This window comes from Vipera ursinii, assembly GCF_947247035.1.
Source record: "Vipera ursinii genome assembly, chromosome: Z".
NCBI classification, from domain to species: domain Eukaryota; kingdom Metazoa; phylum Chordata; class Lepidosauria; order Squamata; family Viperidae; genus Vipera; species Vipera ursinii.
Window position 1 is genome coordinate 45,071,689 of NC_139517.1, and position 24,545 is coordinate 45,096,233.

The following is a 24,545-nucleotide window of genomic DNA, read 5'->3' on the forward strand; positions in this document are numbered from 1 at the left end:
AGCAGTAGGCGTGAGCTTAAATGGACTCCAGAAGATGGTAGAGGACAGGAAGGCCTGAAGGAATGTTGTCCATGGGGTCACGATGGGTCGGACACGACTTCGCAACTAACAATAAGAACAGTGCTGTAATATGTACCTTCAGCTTTTAGGTTTTTTTCCTTTTCTTGAGCAGCTTGTAGTTCAAAATTTTCTTTGTTTTTTGCCTCAATTTCTTCTAGCTTTCTCCTCTGCTCCTCTTTTTTCTTTCTTCTTTTTTCTTTTCTTTTCTCTCTTTTAGCAGCTAGTGCTAGCCGTCTACTTTCTTCCCTTAACTACAAATTAGATTAGAGAGTGATCAGAAGAACTGTCAAAAAAGAAAACTACTATCTTGAACAGATAAGACTGGTTCAGAGCTTGAAACAGAGACAGTAAGAAACATACACATCTATACCCATTTCAGTAGCTTTCAATTATTATCAATATAGATTAATTATGTAGTCTCTTATGTTCATATTAGGTGTGTGTCTATGCTGAGAAAGATAGGCAGATAAGCTGAAAAATAGATATTTATCTTAAGCTGATTGATTTATGATACAGGTTGACTCATTTAATTAATTGGGTCCTCTATTTTTAGGATTTGTTTGAAGAATAGATCACATTTTAGGTCACATTTGTGCAGAAATATTGAAAATTCAAAAGGGTTCACAAACTTTTAACACCACTGTATAGCTAGATAGTCAGAAAGCTCTGAACAAAGTGTTTATTTGTATTGAAATCAACTTTAACAACCACAAGATAGGATGCAAGTGTTTTAAAAGAGGAATTTCAAATTCTAATCTAATAATTTTTGTGTGAGCTATTGGTCATCAGTGGGTTCCTTTTGATATCAGATGGTATAATTAGATTGGGCGGCAACACCCTGATGTTTACTGATGGGAATTCATGCTTTTTTTGTAACATTTTTAAGAGTGCTTGCCAATTAAAGTTAAATCACTTGATTGTATTTGCAGAGCACTTGAGGTTTTGGGAGAGCAAGTAGTTGCTCACCATGAGCTGCAGAGACCTGGGACTTCATCCAGCAGAACAAGCTACTAGCCTGCATGCCGTTACTCACTGTGAAAGCATCTGACCAGAAGCGTACATCTGAGCAAGTATAGTTTTTAAAACATCAACAGAAGGACAAGGTAAGTTAGAAAATATTCCCAATTTTTCTAACTTAATTCTATATTGCTTAGTGGCTGGGCTGTTGCACCGTCGCCCCAGCCCTATAAAACCTTTTCACTTTAGGCCTCCGCCACTATGTGCAAAAAAAAAAAGGTTTAATCAATCAATCAATCAATCAATCAATTTCAACTACTCGCAGGGAAAAAAAGATTCACAAAGTTGGAATTGATTGATTGAACTTTTTAGACCAACCAGGCCACACCCACCTGGCACCTGACGATAGATAAGTGGGTTTTGGGTTGTAGTTTGGGCACTTGGTTTCTAAAAGGTTTGCCATCACTGTTCTAGGGTAATTGGCCAGGGTTGAGAGTGTCTCTATTAGCTTAGTCAAAAGGTAATAGCTGTGTTAGATCCTAGCTAGTATGGTATATGAGGGTATATAAAGAACTCTGCATTTACTCTGTGAAGTTACTAATTTTGAGAGCTGTGCATCTAAGTAAAACTGTATTTAAAAACATCAGTATTTTGAAAAGAAGTAGTTCATCCTTGATAAGTGCTTGTGAGGTTCCAATTTTATTTTTAGGAGGATCTGGATTAGTTCAGTGCAGCTGTTTTTGTGATACTCTTTTTAAGTTTGGATACTGTCATATTTATTTGCAGATTACTAGTTTACTAGATTACTAGTTTACATAGACAGATTGCTTGTCTAGAATCTTTAGTTTATGCTCTTCAGGCTGAAATTAGGTGGCCAACTCAGCCAGTATGTGTCATATCTCATGGCTGCCATTCTACTAAGCTATGCATTGCAAGCTAATGATTCTACTGAGCAGCCTGCTTCCACAAAGACCCTGCTGAAGAAGGGCACTATGGAGAACTGTGGTATCTGGCAGAGTGAGAAATGTGGACCATAAACATGATGCTTTTGGTGTGTCCCTGTATAATAGTTATAGTGTCCCTGCTGAACTTAATAGGGATACTAAGGCAGACTCAGCCATTTGTAATGTTGAGTCAACTGGGGAGGGGACCATGCTCTGTGAGGAAAAAGATGAACCTGGATAAGGGAAAATCTGCATCAGGTATTGTAAATCGGTCACGTCTGATAAGTAGGGTATCTAAAAGAGACGTCATCTTCTGGTTGGTGACTCAGTTATATGAAGTCTCTACTTAGAAAGGGATGTGGAGGTATTGAAGAAGGCGAGGTATCTGCCTGGTGCTACTGCTAGCAGAGAAAAGAACTGCACTGTTAAGATTGTCAAGAATGCTAGTAAATGATTGTGATGTTGATGTTATTGTGCATCTTGGCATTAATGATCTGTCCAAAAAAGATGCATTTTTTGTGAAGAAGGATTTCCGGAATTTGGGGCAGGAACTTAGTAAGATAGGCTGTAGTTTTACTTTTTCAGAGACTTTATCTGTATGTAAGGAGCAAAAAGGAAAAAGCTGGCATATAGTGGAGTTCAATGTGTGGCTAAAGGAGTGGTGTAAAGTTGAAAGTATTGGTTATGTTAATCATGATGTCTGCAGTTGGTCTGATGCAAAGCTGTATAAAAGAGATGGTTTGAAGAAAGAGACTGAGCTACTTAGCATTAAATTCAGGGGTTTTCTGGAGAAGCATTTAAACTGAATAAGGGGGATAGAGAGTTAATTGATACGAAACATTTCTGTCCCCAGCATTCTAAAACCAATAGTGTTGGTGTTTCTGACATACAAGTTTGTGTGGTTAATTATATTAAGGCTGCTATTTAGAAAAATCAACCTTTTGATAATGTGTGCCATAAAGGTAAAGGTTCCCCTGCACATGCGTGCTACTCGCTTCCGACTCTAAGGGCCGGTGCTCATCTCCGTTTCAAAGCCGAAGAGCCAGCGCTTGTCCGAGGACGTCTCTGTGGTCATGTGGCCAGCATGACTAGACGCCAAAGGCGCACGGAACACTGTTACCTTCCCACCGTAGTGGTCCCTATTTTTCTACTTGCATTTTCATGTGCTTTCGAACTGCTAGGTTGGCAGAAGCTGGGACGAGTAACAGGTGTTCACTCTGCTATGCGGCACTCGGGATTCGACCTGTCAAACTGCCGACCTTCTGATTGACAAGCTCAGCGTCCTAACCCACTGAGCCACTGCGTCCCCTAATTTGTGCCATACCTATGTACTAATGCTCAAAGTTTAGGCAACAAACTTTGTGATCTAACAGCTGTTATGTACAGGGATAACTTTGATCTTATTACAATTATAGATTCAGAGATTCTATTGATTGGGGTATAAGTAAGTATAGCAAGTTACATACTATACAGAAAAGACACGAGTAGAAAAGGTGTGTGTGTGGGAGTTGCCATTTATGACAAAGTAGGCACAAAAGAAACACTAATTCAGAAAACATGTCATCTACTTGAAGCCCTTTGGATTTGCTCAAAGAAGAATCGGCTATCAAAAATGGTGTCATATACAGGGCCTCAAGATATTCAGAGGATTATGACAGCATTCTTATTGAGAAGATAACCGAGATTGCCAACGAAGAAAGAGGATGTAATCATGAGTAACTTCAATAAGCCTGACATTAACTGGAATCTCTCAATTGCACAAGCAGGAGCAGGGATATGTTCGAAGCATTATAAAGTGCCTTTCTAAAATAGTAAAATGCTGAACAAGAGAGGACTATATTCTAGACTTAAGTTTTGAAAAATGGGGATAAGGTACGAGAAGGTGAAATAAGGCAAAAATGTACTAATCACTAATGATTACTAATGTCTTTGATTTGATATTTAAAATAAAACATACACTAAAACTAAAGTATTAGATTTCAAGTGGAAAAAATTACAGAAAGGGGAGATTATCTAAAACATGAACTTGAAGGGTGGTATAGTGACAGGAGTCGTGCTCAGTGGATGCTGCCATCTTGAAAGCAAGTAGTTCTATGTGAGGCACATTGTTAAGAACAAAAAAAAGAGAACTCTGGTTCACAGCACATGTACTGTGTAAAGGAGAAAAACAATCAGCATGTAGAATATACAAGAAGTTCGGAAATGTAGCTGATAGATAGGTACAAAAGAACCTACAGAGGGAAGCCAGGTTGTTAGTGTTGCTACAGTGCAGAAACAGGGGGAACAGACTAAAGCTATTAAAAAGGGGAATAAAACTGTTTTAGGTGCATTAGTGACAAAAGGAAAAAACCCTTTGCAATCACTAAAATAAATGCAAACAATTGTTATGTTAAGGGAGACCTTAGGTATAGCAAACCATCTAATACTTCTGCAGCATCTCTCAGAAATGGATACCAGGAACAAACACAGGTTGGCGAAATCCTACTAGTTGTCAAGATTGAACCATTATGAGACCTGCTAACTTTTATTGCTAACCAACTTGCCACAGAAAAGGGGGAAGAGGGATGGAAAGCGCAGGGAGGAAACAGGATTCCAAGAAGCCATCTACAGACCATGAAAGCCTGCAGGAATGCCAAGGTCACTAACACAGGTGCTTGACGGAGAAGTGGACCATTCCCATAACAAGCCAAAGTTCTATGATTGCACAATGAGAGTTATCTGGTGGCTAGGAGTGGGGTAAGCTATTGTATAACTAAACAATTTTTCAGGCTTCATCCCAAGGTATTTATTCAATAAAGTTTTATCTTTTATGGCACTTCAAAGCCTTGAAGATTCCTTAATTTTGAGTTCACTATTCGGACAGATGACACTAATCCTAGCAGTGCTGTTTTTTCCCCAGGGTTTTTGGAGGTGGAGATGGCAGGTAAGCTAGCCCACTTAAAGCTTAATAAAGCAATAGGTTCAGATGGTATCCATCCCAGAGTTTTAAGGGAATTCTAGGTGTGGTCGCTGGACCATTAACCGATCTGTTTCTTCTAACAGGTGAAGTTCCCCAGGACTGCTGGACAGCTAATATTGTACCAATCCACAAGAAGGGGGCTAGTGAGCTTAACATCTGTAGTACTGAAGTTAATGGATATTTAAAAGTGCACAACTTGATAGCCCCAAAGGAGCATGCCTATACTAAAGGTAGATCACATCAAACTAATCTGACTTACTTTTTAAACTGTCACAAATACAGTATATTGAATGAAGGTGATGCTGTGGACATAGCCTATCTGGATTTTAGCAAAGCATGTTATACAGTTCCACAAAATGAGCTCATAAAAAAGTTGTACAGACAAGGGCTTAGCTACTGCTTTAGTGCAGGGGTCTCCAACCTGTGATCTGCGGTCTGCCTATTGGCTACCGGGCCGCGGGAATGGCTGGCAAGTGCACTCAAACACCTCTACTCGTGCTAGCACCACCGCGCAGGCACTAGCGGCCCCATTTGCTCATGCGCAGAAGCACTAGTGCCACCGCCAGCATCATGCAGGCGCTAGCAGCCCACTTGCACATGCACACAGGTGCTAGCCCCGCCACTGTGCATGTGCCTGTTTGCATATGCATTCATGCACATTTCCCTGCTCTCCATTCCCGTCAGGCCGCCAACGCGGAAAGGTTGGGGAGCTCTGATCTAGTGGATAGGAAGTTGGTTCAGGGATTGTGTGATTGTCAAGGAGCACTGTCTAAAAGAGACCAGTCACTAGTGATATACCACAAGGCTCAGTCCCAGGTCCTGTTCTGTTCAATGTGCTTGTAATATAACTGCAGGTAAAGTTTGTCTTTTTTCTGATGACATAAAGATGTATAATAGACTTGACCTTCCTGAGGGTATTTGTAATACGGAAACAATTTGGCATTGCTTGAAAATTGGTCAAAATATGGAGACAGCAGGTCAATATTTCTAAATGTAAGATCATGCATTTGGGGAAAAAGAATCCTCCGGCAGAGTACTGTACCCCCAATACAGTGTTAGACAGAACAACTGAAGCATTCAGGTGTGCTCATAGCTCAAGTGTACAAAATGAATTAACAGTGTGGCCAGGCAATTGTGAAAGCAAACAAAATTCTAGAGGGATTAGCAGCAGGAAAAAGGAGGTCCTGATCCTGCTACATAGGGATATAGTTAGACCCTATTTGGAATGCCATCTCCAATTCTGAAGACCTCACTTTAAAAAGATATGGATAAGACTGAGCAAGTCCAGAGATAGGCAACAAAAATGTTGCAAGGTCTGGGGATCAAAATATATTAGGAGAGCCTGGAGGACAGAAGGAAAAGGGGGGACATGATTGAAATCTTTCAATATATTAAGGATGTGAATAAGGTTCCATAAGGCAATATTTTCAACATTAAACAAAAGTCAAGAACATCAAACTGACAGGAGGAAAATTCAAAAGTAATATAAAGTATTGCAAAGTATAGACAGTATTGCTTCACAGAAAGAATGTTGGAAGCTTGGAACCAACTTCCAGAGAAGATAGTGGGTCAATTATCAGTTACTGAGTTTAAACATGCTTGGGATAAACATATGTCTGTCTTCTGACAAAAAATAAAAATCCACAAATAAGAAAAAAACAATAAAATAAAAAAAAACAAAAAAACAAAAAGCTCAAAAAGCAAACTAGATGGACCACTGAGTCATTTTCTGATATCAGTTTCTATTTTTCTAAGTCTATTACTGTTTATTCTTCAAAAACAAAATACAAACTTTTCAGAAAAGTGTTTATTTACCTTTTCCAGATCCAACTCTTCCAAAAGAATGCTTGCATTTTTATTTGCTTCTGCAGCCTGTCTGTCTTTGGCTTGAACAATTGATTCTATACATAGATGGCACTTTTTCAACATTTCCTAAAATAGCAAAGGAAGGGAGAAAGAGGAGGAATGAGCACCAATAATTGGACCAATACAGCACAGAATCACATGGGGTGGAATAAATTCATGGCACAAGCTTTTGAAAGATTTGGAAAAGTTAAATATTCAACTAACCATGAAAATAAATTAATTTAGTACTGTAACTATTGATACAATTTTCAGGTAATTTTTATAAGACAAAGAATATAGGCAGATATTTCACTAGCCATCCTATGTTCACAAATATTAAACAGAACTTGGTAAGATACAACATCCTTATATTTTTTGCATTCAAGAATGAATATTTACTGTTATTTATTTTTACTTATTATTTACATTCTTCATACAACTATATATGAATTAGAACTCTAAGACCACAAAAAAATTAAACAAATGTGAGGACTGAGTTGAGCACAATTTTTAGATACCATATTTTTGTCTAATATTCTGAACAATATGAAAGAAAAATAACTCTTACCTTATCAGTAACTGTTGCTATGTATCGCATACATTCCGAATCTGATGGAAATTGGTTGACTTCTTTTACTAGATAGCGTACAACTTTCACATGACCCTAAGAAACAAATTTTCAGCATCACGGAGGAATATTTAAAGACATGAAAAATGAATTCCAAAATTATATGACAGTTCACTAAAACATCTTGCTTCTGCAAACTCATTTACCCAATGTAGGGAGGAATATATATGCATGCAAATTCATATAATCAAGAGAGGATCTCTTTTCCTGGATCATTTTTATTCAATTAAAGCCTAAGCAAAAATAAAATATTTGGGATTTAGCTTCAAAGAAAATACAACACTACTTACCTTTGCAGACATATGCAACAGAAAAAAATGAAATAAATTTAACATCTAAAATTACTGGTATTTTTAAAGATATAAACAAAACAAATTTCCTGGAATAAACCCTAGCATAACTAAAGATTGCCAGTATAATACTGATGGAGAACTATGAAAATCTTTTGTCGGTGGAATTTGGATTGAGGCATTCATCTGCTGAAATATATTGTTTCTTAAAATTGTAAAGCTACGGCAACTCTGAATTGTATCCATCCAACTAAAATATATCTTAAGTTTCAAATATTATCATTTCAAAATAATAAAGCAGACTTTAGATGCTTTTATTAGGAAACAGATAAGCAATTTATAAAATAAATGCAAGGAGATAGTGAGATTGTAATGGCAATGCCTTTTTTTTAAATTTATACCTCAACAAACCTGCTCCAGTTCAATATTTATCAAATTTGTATAAATGCCCATTTTATCAGCACACAATGAGATAAAACAACAATGTAAAGATCAGATAGAAAATGTAAAATTTCGTATTAGTATCATAAAAGCTTATGACACAAATCATATGTGATGAGAGGAATAAAAATGGTTATCTGTACAAGAGAGCCATCTCAGCAGGTCTTCTGTATCCTGAAAGACCCAAATCTGATTATGTGACATGTCTTGAGGGTTGTTTGTAAAATCAAGATGGAGCTAATCCCATGGCAAATATATATGGGATTCACACGAACTTGCCAATAGATAGTAACAGATGATATTTCCATACTGAAATCATTGTATAGGTAGTCCTCATCATAGGACTACAATTGAGCCCAACATTTCTTTTGCTAAGCAAAACATTTGTTAACTGCGTTTTGCCCCATTTTACAACCTTTCTTGCCACAGTTGTTAACTGAATCACTACCAGTTGGTAAGTAAGTAACCTGATTATTAAATGAATCTGGCTTTCCCATTGACTTTGCTTGTCAGAAGGTCACAAAAGGTGATCACATGACCCCAGTGAAATGGCAACCATCTTAAATATGAGTCAATTTCCAAGCATCTGAATTTGATCACATGACCATACAACGGTTATAAGTGTGAAAAACAGTCATAAGTCACTTTTTTCAGTGCTGTTGTAACTTGAAACAAACTGTTGTAAGTCAAGAACTTCCTGTATTTTTTGCATTTTTGAGACAGAAATAAAGATAAAAAATATTTACCTTTCGAAAAGCTGCCATTAGAGGAGTTATTTTCCTATTATCAGCGGCATCTACATCTGCTCCTGCTTGTACTAATAACTGGACAACATCTAAATGACCACCATTTGCAGCAAGCCATAATGGAGTATTTCCTTTCTTGTTACGAACATCAATGTGAGCTCCCCTACCAAAAAGTAAAAAAAAGCTTGATTAATCAAGAAGGAAAACCTAATCCCCTCCCCAAAAAATCTGTTCCAAAGGCTGCTATTATTTATTGATCAATTTATTAATCATATTTATATAGCCACCAAGCTCATGTTGTGTGTAAAAAACAATTTTAGAGGAATTCAAAATATACAAATATTGTTACTACAAAAAGATAAGAGCATCACATTATAAACAATTGAGCCACCTAATCAAATTTTCATTTTCTTGCGACCCACAAGTCTGTTGACATAACCAGCAATTGCTATTATTTTATTTTAAGAGGGATAAGTAAGTTAGGAGCTATATTAACAGATCTTCTTCTCTCTAGTGAAAGCACTACTTTTTATTTTATGTTACAAAATTCAAAATCTAGTTTGGAACTGTTTTAACTTATGAAAAAATGGGAACTGTTACAAATAAAATAATGTAAATAACAATGAAACAGGCCTGTTATGAAATATGAACTCTTTGCAAAAAAGGGAGATAAATTTCTGTTAATAATAGTCACTGAGGGTTGAAGGTTGAACAGCTGAGCCACTGTATTCAGTTCCATATTCAAAATTCTTTTTGTTATTCTGAATGAACATAACAGTAAAGTATTAATGATAATAATCTAATGGCTAGCGTTAATTTTCACAATTCTATCAAATATTCACTATTTTCTTAGGATTATTAACAATGTTCTGATTTTTACAACAGAACATTTACTATATATGCACACTCTGTATGTGTGTTTTGATCCCAAATCCTCAGCTTACTTTCAGCCAAGATTTTACCAAGACCACAGTAAATATTTTTGGGATGGAAAGACCACAAACACAGAAGGTCCTGTCTGATTTGATTTCTCAAAGACAAGTTGTACCAATTCAACATGGTAGGCAGAGGGGTCCTTGATGCTCTCTGAGCTTGCTTGTTTTCTTGCAGACATTGCATTACCCTAACTAGGTAACATCATGAGTGCTACTAAGCAGTGCTGTTTGCTGTCTGTTTATATTCTGGTTTCTTGCCTGTCTATGTGGGTGGGGGTGGTCTTAGGGATTCTTCAATTGGTTGGTTTACTAATGGCTCTTTGGCAGTTTCTTGATTGGGGTATTGTTTACTTGACCCTGGAGCTAATCTATGCTCATCTGAGTGCTGATTACTAATTACTGACACCAACTGGCAGTCAAAAGGCATGACAAGAATTATTTAATTTCACAACATATAAAAAGATTTAACCATAGTTTTAATTGGGAAAATGTGACAATCCTAGACCAGTCCAAATCCAAAAATATCAGGGAATTTCTAGAAACCTGGCACTCTGACAAATCAGTCATCAATAGACACACAGACATTAACAACATCTATAGACCATGCAAAAAAGACAATCAAATAGCCCAAAAGGGGAAAAGACTCCAGCACCTCTCCATCAGCACTCAGATCAGCATAGATGAGTTACAAGGTCAACTTCAGATCAACAATCAAGTAAGCAATACCCAAATCAATAGACTGCCAAAGAGCCATTAGTAAACAGCACAACCAAAGAATCCCTAAGACAGCCCCTACTACACACACACAGGCAAGATACCAGAATATAAACTGACAGCAAACAGCACTCCTTACTAGCACTGATGATGTTACCATAGTTAGGGTAATGCAATGTCTGCAAGAAAACAAGCAAGCTCAGAGAGTAGCAAGGACCCCCCATTTAAACCTTGAGCTACAAATGTTCTCCTTCATTGGTATGGTAAGGTGGAGGAGATCCCTATAAAGTCTATTTAGTTTGTGGCAGCACAGCTTCAGGTAAAACCCGTAAGAGATGTAGCCAGTGTCTATTACACTGCCATTATTCTTCCTCCTTGTGCAATCCCCAGGTATGTTTATAACATTTTGAATGCCCCACACAGGATACTTTTCATACAATCACAAATATACTACACTGGACAGCTGTGTTTAAGACTCTTGTATGAATGCTGTAGCTGCTTACATTTAGATTTGAAAGTGGAATCTGTTTTCTATACTACTTCACAATCCACTATATATTCAATGTTTTATGGAATTAATAGTCACCCTTATTAACCTTTTAACTGGTCAAAGAACCAAGAGGTCATGGCTCCTGGACCAGTTAAAAAAATCAGACTCTTCAGTAGAAGATAAACTATAGTACCTGCTAATAAGCAGCTCACAGAATTTGTAGTGTCCTTTGTCAGCTGCAATGGTTAAAGCTGTATCTCTTGAAGAAGGGACTGGTGGTGCATTTACATCAGCACCTTTGTCGAGAAGAACTCTGCCTACTTCAGCATAGCCACCAGAAGCAGCTTCCATTAATGGTGTCAGTCCAGTCTAGATGGACAATAACAACATTAAATGTTTTTTCAAGTGATATATATATATATATAAAAGATTAAAACAACAGTTAAAAAAACCCGCAACCAATATAGTTTTTAGTGTATAGACAAGCATTATTAACTTTTATGGTGGTTCTCTGTAAAAGAAGTCAAAAAGGAAGAAGACTCTGACTCCTGATTGGTTTGATTATAAATGTTTGAAATAATTCACAGGGACGATTGAGAGCAGGGGAGGCTTTGCGTCACGAATAAATGGCAGTATATCTACTACAGAATGACACTAAAACTGAATAACATCAACAAGAAAAATATTAAGAAAATAAATAAGATTTTGTATGGGTTGTTAAATAATTTTAAAATCTTAATTTTTCCTATTTGGTGAAAGGTATAATGAGGGCAAAATGTTTAATTATTAGATTTTTCTTTACACAAAAAATCACAAATAGAACATTTTATGGAATAATACGTACAAGAGAAACAAATTTGGATCTAAAATGGGCAAAGGTCCTGAAATGGATCTAATGGCCATGCTCGCTTCTCAGCTGGCAATTCTTTAAAAGACCCATGCCTGTTCCTGAGCTTGCACTACAGCTATAAATGCATCTCCTTTATGGAACTGCTGTTGGGAAAAATGTCTTTGCTTATGCTACATTTAAAGCACCTTTGCTTCTTCATATATTTCAGGTACTTCACACCATTAGAATGTACAGTATGTATTATGAAATATTCAGATTTTATGTTCAGATGTCCTACTGAGTTCAATGAGATTTTCAACCAAAGAAATACTTAAGTCTGCTTATGTAGCCTTTTCAAACAGAAGGTGGTCTAACTCCCAAGAAAGAACATGCATGGAAAAGTCCAGAAACCTGAATTATTTGGGGTTACAAAGGAACAAAAGAAATGTACTTTAATTGGAAAAGAAATATCTTTTCAGACAGCAAATATACCTTCATGAAGAATCTAATAATCTCAAGAGGGAGAAAGGGAGACAAATAAATAGGAAAAACTGAACCCAATATATGTCTTTAAAAATTATACCGGCGCATTGATTGAATCCCCAGCTATAATTTGAACCAGATCTATTTTTTCTCGAGTTTTCAGAGGCAGCCGCATATAAGAGGTATTAAAAGCTGCAAAATATTTTGATAAAAATATCTGGTTCCATAGAATTAGCATATGAAATAAGACTTTTAAGAAGGGCCATGTGAGTATCAAAAAAGCAAATTTCTAAGACTTATTCTTCAGAGGGAGCATAACCCAAGACAGAATAGATTGCTCATCCTATTTATTAACTCTCATTCAGCCTATTAGCGATCTTAGAAGTTTTTTCTTCACTACAGCACAAAGAAAAGGAAAGGTATGTCAGGATGTTATCTGCATATTCATGACCACTAAATCAATTCTTTTTTTAGATGGCTGAGAGTACATTACTAATCAAAGAGGATCCTAGTGGAAAATAACTTATACCAACCAATGCAATCAACTTGTTTGGCCGAAAAGATTCTGCTTTTCAATACTTAACCTGTATAATCATGAATTAATATTAATATCTGAAAGATAAAAATATTTGTGGAATATAATCCTGAAGTACTTAAGTCAATATAGTAAGTAAAACTATCTTGAAGATGAATGTCTTTAAGGAAGATAATTTTAAAGATTAAAAAAAGACTACCTCTTTTGCAAAGAATGTAGTTAACCATCCAAACAGAATGCAATCAATTACTGCTAGATTGAACACCAAGAAAGTTTATGAACCTCTAGGTGTCAGAAAAAAGGCAAAATCACGCACAATAAATCATTGGTGAGACAAATTTGTAGTGAAGCTCAAAATCTTATAAAGCTCCACAATAGTAGGCACAAATGGTATCTATATACTGCTATACCACATAAAGGATCTTTTCAGGGGTGTTCATAGAGTACCTGGATATTAGGCATGTCTTTTCTCCTTTGAGAATTGGCCATATGGTTCAAATATCTCCAAACGGTGAGCTTCAGCATCTTAAAATGTAAACTTGCTGTAAAGATTCTGATATTGGTTAAGAAATAAGCTCTTGACCTAAATCCCAAAGCAGGGATGATTATTATTAGTTTCTGCTGCTCTCTACTTTTCTATAGTATTGGCAAGTGAAAGAAAAGACAAAATTATTATGCTTTATGTTCATTCTCTCTCTAAAATCTTTTTTTTCCAGAAAGCTTTTTGAAAAGTTTCTATTCTGTGGAGAAAAGAAGATGGCCAGAATGGGAGCTCCAAATTTAAATCCTGAGTTTTCAAAATAGTTAACGTTCTGCTAAGCCTTCGTTAATTTGGATTAATCTGTGTATGCAGAGAATATCTTTTAGATGTTCTGCTTTGATTGGCAGCAATCACAATATTACCCAAGAGAACAAGAAATTTCTTGAAAAAGTTTAGATCTGGAAATCCTTTTACAGTTGATACATGTCATTACCATACTATCTGCTCTAATGAAAACATGGATCCATTGAATTTTCTATTTAAAAGTGGGTGAAGAGTAGTATGATCTCTCAGAGAGCCAAAAGATTTATATTCATAGCTTTCAATCTGGTGAAAAAAATAAACAGAAATTCTTGACCCATAACTTTATGGCAGGCATCTAAGTTAAGAGGATTTGCTTTTAAAATATTAATGGTGCTTGGTAACCTGAACCTAAACACAAATGACTGAAATGAAAAATTGCCCACTGGAAAGTATCTGTACAAGAGACAAATGCCTAGGCAAGAATTGAGGAAAGCACACAAAGCTAAAATGACAGTAGTCTGATTACCAGATGGAAGAGGATATAAACCTGAAGGGGAAAAGTCTAAAGTAGTATTTATTCATTAGAAATTTATACCACCTTTCTTCAAAAGCTCAAGGCAGTGTATACGTTGTTCCTTCACATAGCAGAAACAGGAAAAAAAACTATGACATTTCAATTTCGGAAGAAAGATTGTGGTGAAGTTTATTGAAGTTATTATATTCAATAACATCTCCTTGTTGAGACGTGTCAGGACTGACAACCTTTTTATCTGGAATTTACAAATAGTTTATAAATGAATTGGCATGTTTGTGTCCACTGTTGTCCTGATCTCTCCCTTTTTTGGTGCTACAATGACCACCAAGTAATCAGCCTGATCATCTGTCTGTATGATGACAGTATCTTCTGATAGGGATGTAGCCTTGGGAATAAGAGCTGAAAAAAACGTTATCCGGTTGATTTCTATTGTATAATTCTTGATTGTTTCTAAAACCCACTAAAAATTTTGGTGCTGCAGTATAAAAGCCATTCACATTATATGACACCTGCAAATTTCTGAAGATAACCACGCAGAGCTAAAGTTTCTCACTAGAGTGCTAAATCAGTCTGAAGTTTTAAGCTGTTGTTTATCTACGACTGAATCTTTAAAGACTGCTTGAAAAAGTAAGAGGAATAAAAAGCCTTCGACTGTTTAGAAGATTTCTTTTCTTCTCATTCTGGAGAGTTGGAGAAAAATTTTGTTTCCTTCATTGCTTCTACTGCATTGTCAAAAAAAAGAAGAAAGAAATAAAGAAAAAAAAGAAAAAAGTCTGTTTCAAAGATTGTTCTACCAAATTATATCTATATCCTTCTTTCACAGCCTGAGGCTTCTTTTGATGATCATATGCAATCCATTAATTTGGTTGTTAAGGAATCCAGTATCAATCAGCAATCCATTAATTTGTTGTAAAGAATCCGGTGTCAATCAATTCGGCAATGAAAAACTTTTCTTCAACAAATTTCTAGTATCCTTGTCCAACTTATCACTCTCAAGCAGTTTGCTGAACACCTTACTGAAGGCCACAGAAGAGACTCTGAGCAGCATAAGTGAGGCATTAAAACCCCAATGAAGTGCAGCTTTTACCTTCCAGCCATGTTGGCTCTACTGGCAGGTTCAGATTCAGAAGGCAGGAGGGCTCTAGATGCTCCAATTGCCACTCTATATGGGGTATGAGAAGATCTTGCACCATATCGGCTCAGGAACAGAGATAAAGTTTGGCTTTGAAGAGCTTCAATATCCTCCACAGATAATGGCTAAAGTAAGCTAGGAAAAGGACAAGAAGGAGCAGGTGAGGGAACCAAGGTGAAGGATGATGTAATCCCAGGTATTTATTACAGGGAGTTCAGGAAGACACTTCAAACTGAAGAGACTGCATAGCTCTGGATAACTGCTGACAGAAAAAAAGGCAACACTGGGAAGACATACCCTAATTTTTTCCTCTGAGAGCATTCAACCCATTTGAAAGGATATGGGTATTTTTGTTTCTTGACAAAATTTGGACAAAACTGTAAACTACAGAGTAAACTACACCTCTCTTCTAGTGAAGAGAGAGGTATTTTCCCTCTCCCAAATCCACTCCTTTAGTTGTTAAATATCGAGACTCGAGCTCCACACGATAGGATGAGCTCTGTCCTCACTCTTCCTGCCAACCTAGCAGTTCAAAAGCATTCAAATGAAAGTAGATAAATAGGTACCATTCGGTGAGAAAGTAACAGCGCTCTGTGATGTCATGTTCACCACATGACTGCGGAAATGTCTTCAGACAGCGCTGGCTCAATAGCCTTGAAATGGAGATGAACACCACCCCCTATAGTCGGCACAACTAGCGGAATAAAATCCGCAGGGACTCTTTTTTGTTTTACATGCTAAATATAGTTCACTCAACAGTGGCATATGGTCTAGCATTCAATCAGTTATGTGAAATTAATAGGAATGTTGAGACCAGGTTGTAGCCTTTCCAGGGTATCAGCGGAACTGAAGGATTTCAGCAAAATGTTGCTTTTGTTATTTGCTTCCTCTTTGCCACTCATTCCCACAGAGGTCTCTGCTTTGCTTATTTGTGACAATTTGTATGCAGAAAGAAACATCAATTATGAAAGGAGCACATAAGGCCTCACATAAATCCAAAGGTGCAAGCTCAAATACTAATGAAATAGCCTCCATGATTCAGAATGCTTTGCTTTACGAAACAGCAAGTAAATGAAATGAAAAAACTATATTGTTTTGAATCCTGAGCAAACCATCAGATTCTGGAAGTTGTGTCAAACTTGATTTAGCAAAATATAAGCCTGGTATATTGTTTGCTGTTCAGAGTTTTAGATTCAGAGGATCCCAGAGTTATTTTATGGGGCATTTAGGGAAAGGTTGATGCACGTCAGCCCTCCTCCTCTCAGAAGCTTCATAGGGAAACATGTTACCATCTGGTCAGCCTCTGTGACCTTCCTAGCACCTTCTTTTCCCTCTTCCCTTCTCAGTCACTGCAATGTCACACAATAATATATTCTACAGGTAGTTCTTGACTTACGATCACAGTTGAGCCCAAAATTTCTGTTGCTAGGTTATATCATTGTTAAGTGAATTTTGCCCCATTTTACAACCTTTCTTCCCACGGTTGTTAAGTGAATCACTGCAGTTGTTAAGTTAGGAATACAACTGTTAAGTGAATCTGGCTCCCCTACTGACTTTGTCGGAAGGTCAAAAAAGATGATCACATGACCCCAGAACACTGCCACTGTCATAAATATGACTCAGTTGCTAAGCGTCTGAATTTTGATCATGGGACCATGGGGATGCTGCAATGGTTATGTGAAAAGTGATCAAAAAACAATCATAAGTCACTTTTCTCAGTGCTGTTGTAACTTCAAACAATCACTAAATGAATGGTTGTAAGTTGAGGACTACCTGTACTGGGCCATCAATTCCCTTAACTTCCTCTCCTGCTCCCCCTTCAGTTGCTATCTTCACCAGTCCATTAGTTTATGCAGCTGCTCCTTATATTGCGACAGTCTCACCAATAATAAATAACCCAGTGTGCAGTGTGTTTTTTCCTTTCCTTTTCTATGCCCTCCCCCAGTTACTTTTGTCCAGGAAAAATTAGGTTTTAATATAAATCTAAAACAAAACATCCCACATTTCAGTCCACAGATAAAATAATGATCTGAAATGTGTGTTTCAATTTGAGAATGAACGAACTGTTATGAATCCAGCTGTCCCACGCAGAGACCACTTTGCACATTCTTATGAATAAACCTTTTGTTGTTGTTGTTGTTGTTATTCAGTAAACCAGACATCTGGCTAAGTTCTACCTTTTATAAAAATCTGCAGTACTGAACGCTGGCACCAAAAAAACAGTATTCTTTTCATGACGTTATAGAAACTACTATATTAAATAAATGTCAGCCTGTCTACCCGAAAGAGAAAATATACTGCTGTACTACATACATTTCAAAAGAGAGTTTCAGAATCATAGAATATGGTAGATAGCTCTCCCCTTCTCTAAAGAAAGTAATAGGACTTTGAAATCTAGGACTTGAAAAGACACTTTACATCAGAACTATTGTTAAAAAGGTACAACAAAGAATGTTCCTCCTGTATCAACTCAGAAAGTTCAAGCTACCCTAGGAGCTGCTGATACAGTCCAAATCTGCCATTTGTACTTCTATGACTATCTGGTTTGATAACAGCAAACAAACAGGACAGGTAAGACTCCAACAGATAGTTAAGACTGCAGTAAAAATTACTGCAACCAGCCTTCCTTCCACAGAAGACTTGAACATTGTGTGGATCAGAAGGAAGGCTGAGAAGGCATCTGCAGACCCCTCACATCCTGGACACGAACAGTTTCAATTCCTTCCTTAAGATGACGCTTTGACAAGACAACTAGGGGAAAGGGACACTGTTCTTCCTCTTGCCATCACTCGGCTGAACATTTTCTGTCAGTTGCAACGTATTACGGTAATTACCTCTTATTTCCCCCTTCTACTGGTTGAACACTTTTAGTATTATTACTGTGATTATTTCTCTGTTGTTTTGCAAGTGCACTAAGTGCTTGTGTAATGAAGACAAATTCCTTGTGTGTCTAACCACACTTAGCCAAATATAGTATTCTAATAAAACTTGTGCCAAAAAAGAAAAGTCAGGAGAGAAGAGAAGATCAAGAAAGAAAGAAAGAAAGAAAGAAAGAAAGAAAGAAAGAAAGAAAGAAAGAAAGAAAGAAAGAAAGAAAGAAAGAAAGAAAGAAAGAAAGAAAGAAAGGAAGGAAGGAAGGAAGGAAGAAAGAAAGAAAGAAAGAAAGAAAGAAAGAAAGAAAGAAAGAAAGAAAGGTGAAAAGAAAAGAATACTCCTATAAATGCTACTGTTAAAATAAATAAAAGTCTGTCCTTTGGGATAGTGGAATGCTAAATGTTGTTCAGCATTTTGAATAATCTTTTGCACAGCCTTGAAATCTATACATGTGGTACAGAAATTATGGACATTATGCTATATATTTAGGAATAGTTGAAATCAGTAGAAAAGCAAACTCTTTTTATATCCTTTAGATACATGTAGTCCTCAATTATGACAATATGGGAAGTTCTATCGCTAAGCAATATGATTATTAAATGAGTCATGCCCAATTTTACAATTTTTTTGCTGTGGTTGTTAACCAAATTACTCTGGTTGTTAAGGAAATCACATGGTTATTAAATAAATCTGGCTTCCTCCATTGACTTTGCTTGTCAGAAGTCCCCTGGGAAGGTCACAAATAGCAATCATGTGACCCCAGAATGCTGCAATCATTGTAAATGCATGCTAATTGCCAAGCGCCTGAATTTTGATCATGTGACCACGGGAATGCTGCAATAGTCACTGGGGCAAGAACTCTTATAAATCACTTTTTTTTGCTGCTGTTGCAACTTCAAATGGTCATAAGTTGAGGACTACCTATAAGTGTACAAGTTGTTAAAGCAAAACTGAAAATCAAGAGTTACTCCTTACCTTAGCTCTATGCTCAACATTAGCTTTTCTATCAAGGAGAAGACTAACCACTTCCGTTCTTCCTTGGAAACAGGCTAGTGTCAAGGCAGTATTTCTATTTGTCTCTATCTGTGCGTTAATATCAGAACCCATGTCTAAGAGCAACTTAACAGCTGTAGTATGGCCATTCATGGCTGCCAACATTAACGGAGAGATGCCCAGCTTGCTTCCAGTTCTAAAAGTAAATCAATATATGCCACATTTGAGTATTGCAAATATGTTGACTTTTTAATAATATTGAACTATTTCTGTAATGAAGAAATATGCATGGGACCTCCTCCAATGCAAAGTTTCAGTGGGGGTTCAGAGGTTAAGTAGCTACTCATATAATTATATATACTGCTGGGAAGACCTACTAGGTGATAGGACTTGGCCAGCCTTGGCTAATTTTGAAACGTTAACCAGGGTTAGATCTTGTTAATAATAATAATAATAAAATTGGAGACCACAATAAATACACAGTAAAGCCTGGAAGTTAAAAGAATATCCTGGAAGATAATGGCAAAGCATTTCCATATAATTTATTTATTTGTTTATTTATTTATTAATGGGACTTATATCCCGCCCTATCTCCCGAAGGACTCAGGGTGGCTAACAACAATAACATACAATAAATACAGAAATTAAGATAAAATTAAAATTAAACGCCACTGTATAATAAATTAAAATTAAAAATTAAATTAAATTAAAAATTAGAGTTAAAAATTGTAAACATAATTAAAATCCCTGTCAGTCCAGGTCAGCCAGGTGGAAAAGGAGTGTTTTGAGGCCGCGGCGAAAGGACTGGAGATCTTGGGCCATCCGAAGCTCAGAGGGGAGCTGGTTCCACAGGGCTGGCGCTCCCACAGAGAAGGCCCTTCCCCTGGGGGTCGCCAGCCGACATTGTCTAGCCGATGGTACCCTGAGGAGGCCTTCTCTGTGTGAGCGTACTGGGCGATGGGAATTTGTTCCCAGCAGCAGATGGTCCTGCAAGTATCCCGGGCCTAAGCCATGTAGGGCTTTAAAGGTAAGTACCAGCACCTTAAATCTCACCCGGAGGGCAACAGGTAACCAAAGGCAGCTCACACAGGAGGAGTGTAATATGGGAGTATCGGGGTGCTCCCATCACTACCCGTGCAGCCGCACTCTGCACCAGCTGAAGCCTCCGGGTGGTCTTCAAGGGCAGCCCCATGTAGAGAGCATTGCAGTAGTCTATACGGGAGGTAACGAGTGCGTGGGTGACTGTACGTAGGCCATCTCGGTCCAGAAAGGGGCGCAACTGGTATATCAGGCGAATCTGGGCAAATGCCCCCCCAGCCACGACTCCAATATGATCTTCAAAACTGAGTCGTGAATCCAGGAGGACGCCTAGATTGTGTGCTCTATTAACGGGAGGTAACATCTCTCCTCCTATAATCAAAGATGGAACCTCTTGGACTAAACAAGATGTCGGTACATAAAGCCACTCAGTCTTGGCCGGGTTGAGCTGGAGCCTGTTCTTCCCCATCCAAATCTGTACCACTTCCAGGCAATGGGACATCACATCGAGGGCATCACTGGGTTGGTTCGGAGTGGAGATGAAAAGCTGTGTATCATCAGCATATTGATGATACTTCACCCCGAAGCCACAGATGATCTCTCCCAGCAGCTTCATATAGATGTTGAACAGGAGGGGCGAGAGCACCGACCCGTGGCACCCCACAACTAAGGGGCCTAGGGGTTGACCTCTGCCCCCCTGCCAACACCGTCTGTGAACGGCCCGAGAGGTAGGAGGAGAACCACCGCAGAACGGTGCCTCCCACTCCCAACTCAAGACGACGCAGCAAGATACCGTGGTCGATGGTATCAAAAGCCGCTGAGAGATCTAATAGGACCAAGACAGAGGAATAACCCCTATCTCGGGCCCGCCAGAGATCATTCACCAGCGCGACCAATGCCGTCTCCGTGCTATACCCGGGCCTGAAACCCGATTGGTACGGATCCAGATACTCAGTTTCCTCTAGGACCAAAGGGAGCTGCCGTGCCACCACGCTCTCAATGACTTTTGCAAGAAAGCGAAGGTTGGAGACAGGACGAAAGTTGTTTAAAATAGCTGGATCCAATGCAGGTTTCTTAAGGAGGGGCCTTACCACCGCCTCTTTCAAGGCGGCAGGGAAGTACCCTTCACTCAGTGAGGCATTGATAACTGCCAGGAGCCAGCCTCGTGTAACCTCCCGAGACGCATAGACCAGCCAGGAGGGACACGGGTCCAACAAACACGTGGCAGCACTTAATTTCCCCATGATCCTGTCCACTTCATCCGGAGTCACAGGATCAAACTCTTCCCAAATGTTCTCGGCCAAACTCATCGTTTTCCTCTCGTCAGATACTGCCCAGTCAGAGTCCAGATCAGCCCGAATCTGAGCAATTTTGTCCACCAAATATTTACTTAATTCTTCGGCCCGTCCTCGTAAGGGGTCCTCTCCCGTCCCTTGATTTAAAAGGGAGCGGACCACTCTAAACAGGGCGGCCGGGCGGTTATCTGCGGATGCAATGAGGGTGGTGAAGTAAGCGCGCTTTGCCACCTCCATTGCCACAAGATAAGATCTAGAAAAGGATCTTAACTGTGTTCAGTCAGACTCGGACCGACTGGTTCTCCAAATGCTCTCTAGGCCAAAAAACAATATAGACGTGTCCATGAAATTACCAGAAGTCCAGTTTAACCAGTTATAAAGTGGGGTTTTATATATATATATATATGTGTGTGTGTGTGTGTGTGAACTTCAGGATTGAGTGGAGACTCCAAATGAATCTTCATAGCTGAAGTCCAAAACTTTAAATAACACATTTTAGTGTCAGCTGCTACAATGAAAAAAAAATGGTTTCCCTGTAAATTAATCAAACAACTATGAAGTAGAAAGTTAAAAAGAGAACTTGCCTTGAATTGATCTCTGCACCAGCATTCAATAATATTTTGATGATGTTCACATACCCACCAGAAGCAGCTAAACTTAAAGGTGTATAATCGGAAACATTTCTGTGTTCTTTGTTTGCACCTCGTGCTAACAGAAGTTCCACCACCTGAAGCGTCATATAGAAAGTTACTTTAAGAAGTGATTACTGCTTCAATCCTAAACATGAAACTTATATCAAAATTTCTTCCTGATTAGTACAATATCAATGAAAACATTTGTATTTAATTTTATTTTTGCATCAATTAACTATCAATTTTATAACCGATGTGATATACACAACTATTCATTATAGTTTAATAATGCACCAGTGTGACAGACATTTCAAACAAGATATAAATTGGGCAGTCTATTTAAGTTTCTTTCAGAGGGAGGGAGGGAGAACAACTAGATTTAATAATGAAATAGGACTTGGATGTATTTTCCTCCATGAATGGAAGTTCATTCCTGCAACAATCAGAAATAAACATGCAAGTTTATCATCTATCACACTTGAATAAATACCTTCCTTACTAACTTTAATTATATGATTAGTTTATTAATATTTATTGGCAGGATTATTCATTTTAATATAGTTTTATTGTTGTTCAATATTATTAATTACTGCTAGCTTTCTTTGCAAGGAGTCTGAAAAATGAACAAACCACATAAACTTTATTGCAGATGTGTGATCATAGATGAAATAACTGGAGGGTGAAAGTTCATGCATCTACCAAATCCCTTGTATAGGAAAGGAACTTCTGGATTGTAGCCCCACTATTTCAAGCTACTGCTGAAAATTGGAGTAAATAGATCAGACTTAATAAACTGCACTCTAATTTATCAGAGTCCAGCTTATTAGATCAGATTTTGGAAAAGCAGATACTAAAATAAGACTAGATTCGAAAAGGCTTCTGATTGTGATGGTTTTATAATACTTTCATTCAAAGACATAGAATAAGTAAGCATCATTATAGTCCAGCCTAAAAGTTTTCTGGCTAGCTATTGGAAAGAATACCAGAGTAGATAGGTACTGGTCTTGTTCAGCATGGGTCTCATTATAGTATTCAGTTAGGATTTAACCAAGGTTAAGAAAAATAAAATATGATTAAATGTTACATGTTCAATGCAATTATATTATGCAACACTACTTTTAACATTAACATGTATGAGCTTAGATTTCTCTATTCTTCCTCCGGCTTACTCAGTGACTATTGGGAACAGTGACGCTGAAGCTAAGTAAAGTACTCTGTTACTTGCAAGCTTGGACTAGAGAACTAAGGTTATGATATAAACCAGGATTACAGAAAAGGATTTGAACCTTTTTTGAACAAATTATGAGTTAGCACCATATATTAAATAAAAGTACATGTAAGTTATTATATACTGCAATAAAAACATGATTATTAGAAAACATAAGCTACCCAGAGTTACCCTATGGTAAGATAAGCAGCCTATAATTTTTATATATCTATATCTACACGTGTGAGTGACTGAAAATAAAATAAAATAAAATAAAATAAATAAAATAAAATAAAACATCCAAATACTTATGTGGAACTTCTCAATCATGCATAAACATTAGTAATATCAATATCTACAAAATATCCCTTAATTTTCACTAAAAAAGGCTTCTGAAGAATATGGTTAGGTATCAGGATCTGAACTGTAACTTCATTTTTACAAGAAAAACATACAACAATTTGTAATATTTTACCTCTTGTCTTCCTCCAGAGCAAGCTAGAGATAATGGTGTGTCCTTGGTCCTTTCAGACTGAGCTTCAATATCTGCACCATTATCTAACAAAATCTCTACTATACCAACGTGACCAGCGGTAGCAGCCAAAATAAGTGGAGTAAACCCTGAAAAAATATCAGTAAATACCACTTAAAATGGTATATTAGAATCTGTATCACTGTTTAAATTGATACATAAGTATTTACCATAACGATTTATTTTCCACAGTGGATGATGTGTACAATTTTCTAAAATGCTTTGCTAATAAATCTAAGGGAGAAAGCCATCCCCTTCCTTCATTTATAGACTTCAAAAATAGGGGAAAACATGTAACAGCTAATTCCTATTGATATCCAGTTCCCTGTCTGCAAGCCAACTCATTTGAAGGAGAACTGGATATCTTCCACCCACTATGAAAAATGACCTTTCACAGTTAAGTACTAGCATATCATTTTTGGCTAGCTATTGGAAATAATACAGTGGTAAAAGGGATTCATGCTGCCATGCACCACTGCTACAGCCTTGAGAGAGAAAATGTATACTCCAAACCTCCTAGGACAAAGCTACAACCTACTGATAAGACTGCTTACCAAGGACATTCTGGCTAATGAGTACGTATCCATTCAGTAATAATGCAGAGAAGTGATATTATACAGGTGCAGTATAAATATTCTCCAAATGTTCATTAGTAGAGAATGCCAAA

The 24,545-nt window shown here is 37.5% G+C and overlaps 1 protein-coding gene across 2 annotated transcripts in view; it reads right to left on the minus strand.

The window, feature by feature from the left end:
• The window catches only part of ANKRD17 (ankyrin repeat domain 17), a 146,808-nt gene that overhangs the window by 18,049 nt on the left and 104,214 nt on the right, over positions 1–24,545 (minus strand). For both annotated transcript variants that reach the window (XM_083378266.1, XM_083378265.1), the window contains exons 18-25: positions 23,822–23,967; positions 22,092–22,234; positions 19,157–19,370; positions 11,203–11,378; positions 8,871–9,033; positions 7,334–7,429; positions 6,736–6,852; positions 137–311 (exon numbers count right to left, since the gene is read on the minus strand). In XM_083378266.1, coding sequence (XP_083234392.1) covers positions 137–311; positions 6,736–6,852; positions 7,334–7,429; positions 8,871–9,033; positions 11,203–11,378; positions 19,157–19,370; positions 22,092–22,234; positions 23,822–23,967 — 1,230 coding nt within the window. The remainder of the gene's footprint in view (positions 1–136; positions 312–6,735; positions 6,853–7,333; positions 7,430–8,870; positions 9,034–11,202; positions 11,379–19,156; positions 19,371–22,091; positions 22,235–23,821; positions 23,968–24,545) is intronic.